A 12,264-nucleotide genomic window follows, 5' to 3' on the forward strand; every position below is an offset into this window, starting at 1 on the left:
CAAGGTATAGATGGGAATCACCAGAGCAAGCTAAGACTGTTAAAGATTACCCCCTATTTTGATTATATTTAGAATCACATGATGTAGCCCTCATGATTCTTTCCCATTTTTGCCATTTTTATGTCTCTGTTTTTTGCTGCTAATGATTCTTAAGGTAACCATTGTGTTTAGTTCCACTATTTTTATTATTAGTCGTATGTGTCCAGCACATACAACACCTTGGGACGTCTGCTTGGGGCAGCACTTCCGAGCCACTCCCTGTGCTAGTGACAGTGTGTGCCTCTCCCGGCCCTCATCAGTTTTTCTATCTGAGATAACTGAGTCTGAGTCTTCTCTCATGCTGTCACCCTCAGTGCCCAGCCATTGTGGAGTTCCCCAGTCCCCACACTCATCTACTCTGTAATCAGAGGGGGAGTCTAAGGTTAGAGGCTGCCTCAACAGACGAGGTTGATTTTCTGTTTCCATGCAGCTAAATGACCTTGAATAACAGACGCTGCTCTACCCCAAGGAGATCTGAACCTGCATGTAGTTGGCTTCTTGTTTTTGTTACATACAATAAATGTCGTCTGGCCAGTAGATAAAGTCTGACTCTTTCCCATTCCGTGCCAAGTGCCTCAGAACTATGTGGAGAACCCAAATCTCAGTGACAGCAGATGCCACCAGTTTCTGGGTTTCCAAAAGAGAATGAAAGAAATTTCTAAGAGGAGATAAAGCATCCTGTATTAGATCCCTCGTGGATGTTTCATGGAGTGATTTAAAACCTCCTGGACATTTTTATGGGGAGTTGTTTTAAAAAGTCCTATGAAAATTTTCACAGCAGGGCCCTGTTTCTGTTTCCAGTAAACAACATGATCTGGTCTTCTTACTGGTGCTTTGTTTAGAAAACAATGCTTGTTCCAGAAAGAGGTGACATGCCAGAGTGTTGGGCCAGGGGAGCCCCTCGGGTCACTTCTGTGGAGCTTCTAGCATGTGTGTCTCTTTGCAGGACCGTGAAACCTCCTTCCCCAGGGCTCTGTCAGCTCAGAGGCTCTCCCCTCGCTGGTGCTTCCTAGACGGTGAGTGTTTCTGCATTTCTGGGGGCGTGGGGTTGGGGGGGGGTTGGGAAAGTGGCAGAGCAAGGTATCGATTGGTAGAGTGAACTCAAGTTTTCCAAAAGATCGTTCAGGAGCCTTTGTGTTAGTTCACAAGACTGGCATTTCATCTCAAGCCATGTGGGCTTGCCGACATCCAGCCCCTTGCCTGAAGCCATTTCCCTCTCAGCAAGTTGGTTAACTTCTGGCTGAAGTTTCCCTCCCTCACATCAGTCCCTTTTCCCTAAAACTTGTTGAGTGCCCACCTTAAATGAATTTAGGTCTGTAGCTGGGTCTGTACGCATAGGAAGGGTAATCATTTCTCTGCTATTATGGAACTTTCATATTATTTTCAGGGGACCATCATTTCAGTAGGGTATACATAGCTTTTTGTCCAAAGGGTAGACAATTTCAGTAGCATTCAAGTCTACTCTGCTGAGCATGATGCATTGCATGCCTGGTAAATTATTTTATGATTGTTTAATGAGTTCATGTTCTATCTCAAGCATCTCTCACTGCCTAATACAGTGTTTCTATCCAATTACCTGTATTGCAATACATTTTGCCCTGGATATTCTTGCTTGTACACTACCCAGTGTATTTGACACCCCATCTCTCCCTTGTCTGTGTGCAGACAGGGTATGTATTCCTTATAAACCTCTTCCTCACTTATCTGTGTGTACATCTGAGAGGATATAAATGTGGATATGTGTGGCAGGATATGTGAGTGTGAAGATGGGCCTTTGTGTGTACACGCCTGAGACTGAATTCACATTAATGCAGATTTTCATTACTGGTTCATCGGCTGTCCCTGAAAATTTTCTTTGAGCTTCTTTATTCCAATAGCAATAAGAGACACAATCATCTGCTGTTCCTGCATTCATAAAGGAACAACTCGCATTTCACATTCTTATGTGAACTTATTCACATAAGAAAACTGTGAAACTATTTATATGTCATTATATTCAGTATAAAGTCTTCGATAAAGTTACAGGTGTGGATAATAGTCTTATACCAGATGTTAATTTTACTCTATAAAGAATTTCATCACAGGGTGGTGCCTGTAGCTCAAAGGAGTAGGGTGCCGGCCCCATATGCTGGAGGAGGCAGGTTCAAACCCAGTCCCAGCCAAAAATTACAAAAAAGAAAAAAAAAAAAAGAAAATTTCGTTACAAACCTTTAAAAGGTGATTGCAGTCATGGTCAAAAAGAACAAAGTAGCTAAAGTCCTTCTGGGGCAGATTTTATTCTATTCTTAATTTTTAGAGAGCAGGGACCATAATGGGCTTGCTTCTCAGCTCAGTTCCCTATGGACAGAAGCTACTCATTAAATATTTGTGATTTATTAATGGTCATTCGCATTTTGAGTTTTCCTGTCGTGCTATGATTATTTTGTAGAAAATCTCTTTGTCATATTTAGACTCACTTAGATGTGAGGAGGAACGTAATTCTTTTTTTTTTTTTTAAACAGAGCCTCAAGCTGTCCCCCTGGGTAGAGTGCCGTGGCATTACAGCTCACAGCAACCTCCAACTCCTGGGCTCAAGCGAGTCTCCTGCCTCGGCCTCCCAAGTAGCTGGGACCACAGGCGCCCGCCACAACGCCCGGCTATTTTTTGGTTGCAGCCGTCATTGTTGTTTGGCGGGTCCGGGCTGGGGATTCGAACCCACCACCTTAGGTGTACGTGGCTGGCGCCTTAGCCCGGTGAGCTATAGGCGCCGAGCCTGTAATTCTTTTTAATATTAAGAATAATCAAAATAACTTCTAGGGATATAAAATTTTTAATTTAGATTTTTTCTCCAGCTACATGTGCAACCAAATTCCCCTTTCAGGATGCTTAAATGTAATTTATTTTTCTGTTTTGGTTTCCTTCAGATGTGGCTCAAAGGATGCCGTTTGAAAGTGAAATGATTCACTTAAGGCCAGATGTTATCACTGGCCGGAATCTTCAAGCTGTTTGCTAAAATGAGAGTCCCTTCCGCGGACTCCATCTAAGTATAGTTTTTTCCTACACTTGATCTTAGTCAAAAGGCCAAGAAGCAATTAAGTACCGTTTTTTTCTAGCTTTGTATTTACTCAATACATGGATATATCCAGCCACGGTTCTCTGTTTAAGATCCTTACATTATTTCTGGGGACATAAACAAATGAATGGAACAGAGACTGTTGAAGAGGCAAGTCTCTTAGTCTCAGAGTGTCTGTGCAGACAGTCTCGATAAGCAGTCTGAATGAAGTGTAGATCTGCTCAGAGGGGAGAGCCATGAGTCTGGTCTGGGCCATGGGGGTCTTTAGAAGACAAGGTTTATATACCAGAAAAAATGAGGAAAGACTGTAAGTAAGCATCGTGGGAGCAACAGTAAGACATGCTGTGTTTTTCTTAATAGATGTAGGGACTGGTCAGTGTTTAGCACATGTGAATGTGAGGGTTTTGAATGGCACTAGTGGAAAAGAAGTCTGTACATCCGATGCTAGATCACAGAACATCCTGATGGCTGTATGTGTTTTCTTTTTCTCTAGCAACTTCTGCTGATCGCTTTTATCGAATAGACAGATCTCAGGTAGGTTTTCTTCACCCTTCTTATGAAAGTGAAAAATCCCCAAGTCAACACACTTTATAGGTAGAAAGCAGACAAATTTTTCTAAGAAACACACTGACACCTTCATAGACTTGGGAACAGTATCGCAGCCGAAGCTGTGAGCTTTTCATTGGCCTTCGCGTGTCTTACGCTTTCTGGACTCGATGGCTTGACCTTGCCGATGAGTGCAGACAATAACTTAGCTTGTGGACGTTATCACCAGCCTGCGCTCCAAATTTTCATCCAGATTTTATGCCTTTTTAGGCTCATTTCTGGTTAATAAGTTTGAGACCCCAAGTGTATATCTGGGCTGCTTAGTTTCAGTTCATCAATCCCCAGAGTTCAGTAATGAGAAAAAAAAAAAAAAGCTTTTCCCCAAGGTTAACAAGTCCTCTCACTCTCTGAATTCTGCTGGAAAAAAACACACCATTTTGAACCCGGTGATAAAACCAGTTATAACATGCACTTACCTATGACCAGATGCTGGGGGCAGAAGTCCAGGCTGTCACTCCTCCTGCTGGACCAAGTGGCAGGTGGGATGTCACTTCAGTGGAAGCAGCTGGATAGGGGAAGAGATGGGGCCGTTTTCTGGTCACGTCTAGTTAAGATTCTGATTAACTGGGAATCCTGCACCAAGGGGATTCATCTCTTCCTCTCACCCACTGCTTTTGCTTCAGGGCGGACCGTCCATTGATCAGGCTTCTGAGAACAAGCTGTGGTCATCTGCCTTGCCGCAGACTTTCCTTCTCCCCCGAGACCCACAGTGCCTTGTCTTGTTATTCCTCAGATGGTAGATTCGAGCATCCTATCAATCATCTGATGAGTTTATTTTCTTCTCTAGGAACATTTGCACTTCGTGATGGAGATTTCCCAAGATGAGATTTTTATTCTGGACCCCGATATGGTGGTGTCACAGCCGGCAGGGACACCTCCAGGAATGCCCGACCTGGTAGTGGAACAAGCCTCGGGGTGAGTGCGGGGACCAGTGTGCGGCTAGCCATAGGTGGCTTCTGTGTCTGGCTTGGCTTTGGACTTCACATTGTAATGAAATCAAACTATTTTGAAATTTTAAAAATTAAAATAGAATTTTATTGATTCGGACATGCATATCAAAAAGAAAACTCATAAAGTTTACTTTTAAAACAGAATTCAAGAATGATATATGGGTATGTTTTCATAAATCTTGAAACATTATCAAACGTTCTCAACTTTATTGTTTTTATGTTCAGATCGTTGTTAGGGGTACATATGATTTGGTTATATAGTTTGTTTTTGTGGTGATTAAGCCAGAGTTATAGGTATATCTTTGCCCAAGAAAGTGTGCAATTTTCCCATGCCATTTACCCATTGGGAGGGAAACTATTTAAACCTAAGACATGGAACTATAAAAATCCTAGAATGAAGTATGGGAAAAAAACCCTTAAAGCTGTCAGCCTAGGGAAGGAATTTATGAAGAAGACCCATTAGCAATCAAAACAACAAATAAATGGTACCCAATCAAGTTAAAAAGTTTTTACATAGCCAAAAATAAAATCAATAAACCAAACAGACAACGTGCAGAATGAGAGAGGATGTTTGCGCGCTGCACATCTCACGAAGAGCTGATCAACAGAATCTATGAAGAACTCAAGTACGTCAACAAGAAAAGATCCAACGACACCACTGAAAGATGAGCAAGAGACATGAACAGAAACTCTTCTTACAAACACAGGCCAATGTCCAGCAAGCACATGAAAAAGTGCTGTTGTCTCTAATCGTCAGGGAAATGCAAATCAAAACCACATTGAGATACCCCGTAACTCCAGTGAGAATGGCTCACTCTGTTGTTGTTGTTGTTGTTGTGTTTCCTTAGGGTGAGGTATAACTGGTCATATCATAAGTCCATCTTATGACTGGCGATGTAGAAATACTCTTTCTTGACAAGATTTGTGCTGTGACTGAGCCTTCTTTACCCAGGACACAGATGCTTCCTAACAACCCAGAAGCACACTGGTACTCACATTTGTGCCTACATGTTTGCAGTGACTCTATTTTCCAAATGCAAAATGGACATAAATGCTTTGAAAATCATTTTCCTCTTCTTTGCTTTTCCCAGGCTTCCTGGGACATACAGATTTCTTAACACTAACTGTACCATATCAAGCACTTATTATGGTCATGTGCTGTGTCTTTCTTATATCCCTCTCACCACTTCATAGTGACTTAATTATCTTAAGTGCTCTGTGCTTGTTTGCTCATTTGTAAAATGCAAAGAATAAGAAGACCTTCTCAGAGGATTGTTTAAAGATTAGATGAACTAATACAGGTAAAGCGCTAGTTCCTGGAGTTTGGTTGACACTCACTAAACATAATGTTTCTAAATTGATCATCATCATCACCATCATTATTATTTCACAGTGACCCTACATATTTGATACTGTTATTAGCCCAGGATCATAGGTAAGAAAATAGAGACGTACAAGGTTATGTTTCCTGCCTAGCATTCTACAGAAAATAAACAGGAAACTGAGATTCAGTCCCACATGATCTCATGCATTTAACCAATGGTTGCAACACCAAAATATTATTAACATTTCTTTTTTTACATCATCTTAAATGACAAATGTTTCCATTTTATTTTTGCAAAATTAAATCCAGTTACGTGTTACAAAAGATAACTGTGCAGTTCAATTAACAAAATGAAAGAGAGAAACTATATAAATTTCAGGGGACAATCTCACTTGATCATAATGGAGTATTTCCATATATGACCCAAAAAAGGTTAAAATATTTGGCACCGGCTTCCAGTTTCAAAAAGTCTTAGCAAAGTGGAATCAAAGAGAGCAACATTAACTCTACAAACAGTACCTTCCAGGAGGCCACATCAGAAATCCTTCTTTATGGTGAAATGCTGGTCGAAGGATCTTGCCTTATTCCTGAGCCCCCCAAAAATGGTTCTAGCAATTTTTCAATTGAATATTATGAGTAGATCTTAGGTAGTGAAATAAGACCAGAAAATAATTAGATGATAAGATTTGGAACGGAAAGCAACTGATATATGATTACAGTTGTCTTTGTTTAACGCTCCCCATACATATATATTTTGCAAGTAATAAAAAAATTTAGCAAGTTGCTGCTGTGAGATCAGTATAAAAATTATTTTTACATGTGTAATAATGTTTTTCAGTCTGAGTTCTGACTGTATTGGTGTGTCCACTTTGTAAAAATTAATCCAACTGTGCACTTTTAAATTGCACTTTTTTTTGCATTTAAGTTATAGTTCAATAAAAGTTTACTTAATTAACTTGATGTCACAAGACATCATAATTAAGGGTGAAAGTTTTTGCATGACCTTATTCAAAAATTAGAGAAAGATTCCTGCCAAGATCACTTCCATTCTAATTTTCTTGCAGAACCTATAGGTAAGTATTAGGAGAGTACAGAATGCTCTTACAATGTGGCAATGGCATCTACGGACATTTCTAGGTGACTCCAACAATTCAAAACCATTTATTTAGAGTTCTTTGTGTGCCAAGTATGAGAGTACACACTTGGAAAACAACAGTGGAAAAATAAAAACAGACAGGAATTTCTGTCCTCTTGGAGTATAATGAAAGCAGGGGTTTACTGGCACATGGGGGTTGAATGGTTGGCATAAGGGTTTCCCTGGAAACACACACACACACACACACATGGAGCCAAGGCAATTGTGTATGCATACTGGTGCTATATAAGCAGGCAGGTGCACGTGGAGGAAACTTTTACACACGTTTACCCCTTTTACTTGATTCACTTCTGTTTTGCTCATTGCTGCTTTTGTGACTATCTCCCACTCTGCCAGGGTCAGCTGATGTCCTCTGGTAGCACCGAGTCTGTGGGGAGCCCAGGACAGCAGAAGTGGCCACATGGAACAGATACAGAGTGTTCCCAGGAAGCCACAGCCAGTGCTGTCAGAGCTGTCCTGGCGTGACGGACAGCCTGCAAGCACAGGGATGGCCTCGTGTCACCTGGGGAGTGCCAAACTGGTGGGGAAGGCCACCTCGGCAGGCCATGGCTATGCACCAGGCCCATCCGTGGTGGGGGAGGGGAAGCAGGTGCGATGCTATGTCCTTCTGCAGAGGCAGCAGGTGCTGGGGTCTGGCTGTCCTCCTCCCCACCCTGCCTGGCTCTAGCTCTGGACCAAGGAAGGGGTGGGCCATTCTGCCAGGGCGCTGTGGGCCTTGAACTCTCGGTCATTTTCTCCATGTCAAATAATAGCCAAAAGGAGCGGCTTTGGGTCTGCTTAGCTACAGCTCCCAAACTAAAGTAGCCTGAAAATCCCCTAGCCCTTGAGTACATCCCTTCTTATTTCTGGTCAGTTGCTTCCTCGGGAAATCAGCCAGGAACAAGGAGATAGTAGAAGAGGCCGGCCGTGCTCCTTACTGATCAGCATCTCTGCACCAGGTCCATTCCTTCTTGTCTGTGTCACATTTAAAATCACTTAATCTCAGAATCTGGTTTTCTCATCTGTAAAGAAAGCTGAATAATACAAATAGCTCGTGACTGTTGAGACGCACGAATGCCATGATGAATGTGAAGTATCTGGTAACTACGCAAGAAAGATAAATTTTACTGCTCACATTTAGACACAAGAACCATCTTGAGGAAAAGGAAACGGAAGTCAGTGGCTGGGTGTGAATGCTTACCAGTCTGGTGCCCTTCTCTCTCCAGGATGTCGGACTGGTGGAATCCGGCCCTGCGGACACGCATGCTGAGTGACAGCGGGCTGGGGATGGTCACGCCCTACTATGAGGACTCAGACATGAAGGACCTCAGCCACTCCCGCGTGCTACAGTAAGCCCTCTCTCTCTGTCCTCTCCCGGGGCCCTGTGATTACTGGGAGAGCACTGTCCCACCAGCCATTCACTAGGAGAATTCTCTCTTCTGAGGGGCTCAGGCTGTCTCGTGGAGGTGACATCTTATCCATCTCGCTCACTTTATCTGCCCCAGACTTCTGATGGGGCTTCCCCTTCCATTTCTCCTGCGCTGAGCAGCCTTGACTCATTGTGTGTCAATGGAGAGATAATTTCAGCCCTCCCAGTGTTTTCTTCTGTGGAGTCCAGTATTTATCAGACATCTCCCTTTGTCACATGGTGAAGACATGCAGGAGAGTGAGCAATTGTGTGGAGTTGGAAGTGACATAGCGTTTTCCACTGTGTCACCTCCTGAGCCTGGCCATGTGGACTCTATGGAATATGGCCAAGTGGCTTTGTTGGCTAGAGGGGTTGTTGGTTTGTTGTGGCTGTGGTCTCTGTGGGTGAGCAGCGCGATGTCCTACATCAGGACAGCAGGTGTGTTTTCTGCTGAGGGCTGATGGCAGTCAGAAAGTAGGCTGCACCTTGGTTCTGTGTTCCTCCGGCCTGCCCCCGTGGGAGGAGCGGGTTCTAGCTGCACCCACTCTTTAATTTCAGGACAGTTACTCTATCTTGACGGTTATGAGAGTTCAGTGCAGTCCTATCGGGGTTCCTAATCAAATAGTGACAATGGCTTTGTAATCACATGGTCTTATCATTTTGACAGACTAACAAGATTACCGAGACTCTTAGAAAACCCTAGGGTTAATGAAAGAGAAGAGACAGTGTCTTGTTTTAAAGGAAGACCAGGAACGATGTCAGCATGACAAAGGGGGAAAAATGAGAAATCTGGAGTTAATTATTTCATTGGCAAAGGTGCTACTCAGACAGCCCGAGGGCAAAAGGAGACTTCATTTTAATTGCTGTTTTGTATTACCTCTTATTTTCTTGTGTGAAGAGGGGAAAGGAAAAGATGAATTACTGTGGATTTTTTTTTCTTTTTAATTAAACCATGTTGTTTGCTTCTGATGGCATTTTGATTGCTTACAATGCAGGGTACTTTTCCATTTCCTTTTTATACAGAATGGAGGCTTGTGAACCAGGGTGAGTCAGCCACCCGTGGACAGTTAAAAAAGTGGCCATCTGTGGGCAGACTTATTGGAAAATTAGAGTTTAAATTAGCTGCAGAAATAGAAATTAAGCCTAGGCAAACCAGATGAATGTCTTAGTTGTCCTCATATCTAGGCTGTTTCCATAAAGTAGAATGTGATTTCAAGTCTATTTCTCTACGTCCTGATTTTTCTATATATAACATTCTGATGTACACATCATGATCCATGAAGTGATTGTTTCTAAGATTGTAAATAGTCTTCCTAAGAATCACAAATGAATGTACCACTTTGTAAAACAGCCAAGTCCTTAAAATTCTATGTCAAAATCCACCCTGTTCTTTTTAAATTTAGGTTATATTGTCCTTTGAGGGATTCCTCTTAATTTTTTTTGATCTTCATTTGACAGCTATCAATTTTAATGGCCATTTTTACTATTTCATCTCTTAAATTCACTGGAGTAGTTGACTCTTTTTTTTTTTTTTTTTTTTGCAGTTTTTGGCTGGGGCTGGGTTTGAACCCACCACCTCCGGCATATGGGGCCGGCGCCCTACTCCTTGAGCCACAGGCACCACCTAGAGTAGTTGACTCTTTAAAAATAAATCTTCAGAACTACTTTGAAAACAATGTAACATTCAAACATTCACCCTTTGAGTCTGCCCAGAGGAATCTACACATTGTGAATAAGTCATCTGTACTGTGCTTTGTCTGACCCACCAAAGACACAAACATCATAAAATGGTTGTTTTAAAGCACTTAAAAAAACCCACAAAGAACTAACCTAAATGTCATACCTCAACTTTGTCATTAACTCTTTTAATTTTCAAAATTATTGTGCCCATTAAATCCTTAGGAAGCACATCTTTTCATTTCCTTCAGAGATATCTCGGACACAAATAGAGATAACTGCAGTTGGAGAAATATCTAATAATGTTAGTAATGATTGCTGCTGATAGAACACCTCCCACTTGCTTTGCACCATAATTAAATTGTCTTTAAGTCTTTCAATAACTTTTAAATTTAGCCATTGTTGGCCAGGCACAGTGGCTTACACTTGTAATCCCCGAACTCTGGTCAAGGCCAGAGGATCACTTGAGCCCAGGCATTCTAGATCAGCCTGGTCAATTTGCAAGACTGTGTTTCTATGAAAACAAAAAATTAAATTAGGCAGGTGTGATGGCTTGCACATGTAGTCCCAACTATTCGGGAGGCTGAGGCAGGAGGATCACTTGAGCCCAGGAGTTCAAAGCTGCAATGAGTTATGGTTGCAGTGCAAGAACCCATCTCAGAAGAAAACAAAATTTAGCCACTGCTTAATCAAGGACTAAACTGAGCTCATAGAGGGTAAAACATCTTTCTAAGTCACTTATTATAGCAAGTGTGGTTTGCCCTGAGGTCAGTTTGACTTCTTACTCCGTACTTTCCACAGTGCAACACTGTCTTCCCAAAGGGACAATATAAAGGCAACATGCCAGAGTCCCAGAAAAATTTCCTACGGCACATATATATACATACATATATATGTATTGATATTTGTGAAGTGAAAAATTCTACAATATATAAGCACTACATATGCACATTAACTAGACTGCAAAATTGTCCAAAAGAAATATGGCTGAGAATTAATTGTAATACAATTATTTTTGCTTCAAAAAAGAGATTTAAACAAAAAACAACGGTGATAGATTTCAATTAAAAGATTATCAATGTGCTGATTTTTTTATACAATCTAATGTGATCTATGTGTATTTGACTTAATAAAATAGTTTATAAATTTTGAAAAAAATTAAAAATAACGACAACAACAACAACAAAGATAATCAAATGTGTACTAATAAGTACAACAGTCACTTAAGAGGTTCTCATGCGTGTACCAACCACCCTCACTTATCATGTCGTTTTTTAGGTATATTTGTTTCTTTCAATCCATAAGCAAAACAGAGTCATATAAAAACATATAATACCGTGTTGTGGTTTTGTTCTGTATTGTGCAGGTTCAGTATTTCTAATCAGAAAATCTGCAATATGAAAGGCTCCGATGTTAGAAAAATGTTGAGCGCTGACATGATATTCAAGGGAAATGCTCATCGGAGCATTTTGGATTTCAAATTTTCAGAAATACAAATGCCAAGTATCCCAGAATAAAAAAAAAAAAAATCTAAATCTAAAATGAAATGCTTCTGATCCCAAGCAGTTTGCATTTAATTCAGAATTGATACATGCGATTTTGAATAATTTTTGGTATAGAGTATCACAGCATAAGTATGCCATAAATTATTTCTCCATTTTAATATTGCTCTCTAATATTTTACTGATTTATAAAATGAAGCAACATGAAGGATACTGGTACACGTGTCCTTCTGTGTTACACAAAATAAATGTCGTTCGTCTTTACTACAGATTGCAAAATGCTTCTTTTCACCGGGAACGTGAGAAGGGCCTGAAGACTTATAATATTCTGGGTACAATTGGCATCTGTTGGTTTCAGCTTTAAAGCCCCAGTCAACTTGGAGATAAGTTTATAACAACCATGATATAAAAGAAATCAGCAGGGAAACCTTCCCTGCCCCCACCCCCTCCCCTGATTAAAGTTCTCAGCAGAGGACACTCCAGCTGCTCCTGCTGCTCCTGCTGGAGACTGGATCAGCCCAGACTGGAACCCTTGTGTCCTCCAGTGGCCCCAGGCAGAAGGCTGCTGTGG

At 41.3% G+C, this 12,264-nt stretch overlaps 1 protein-coding gene across 1 annotated transcript in view; it reads left to right on the top strand.

Annotated features, from left to right (window-relative positions):
• The window catches only part of DGKI (diacylglycerol kinase iota), a 419,366-nt gene that overhangs the window by 346,017 nt on the left and 61,085 nt on the right, over nucleotides 1–12,264 (top strand). Inside the window, exons 24-27 of the mRNA XM_023514207.1 lie at nucleotides 986–1,055; nucleotides 3,585–3,625; nucleotides 4,485–4,612; nucleotides 8,333–8,455. Of these exons, the coding sequence (XP_023369975.1) occupies nucleotides 986–1,055; nucleotides 3,585–3,625; nucleotides 4,485–4,612; nucleotides 8,333–8,455 (362 nt within the window). The remainder of the gene's footprint in view (nucleotides 1–985; nucleotides 1,056–3,584; nucleotides 3,626–4,484; nucleotides 4,613–8,332; nucleotides 8,456–12,264) is intronic.

This window comes from Otolemur garnettii, unplaced genomic scaffold (assembly GCF_000181295.1).
Source record: "Otolemur garnettii isolate 467f Iridium unplaced genomic scaffold, OtoGar3 scaffold00049, whole genome shotgun sequence".
NCBI lineage: Eukaryota > Metazoa > Chordata > Mammalia > Primates > Galagidae > Otolemur > Otolemur garnettii.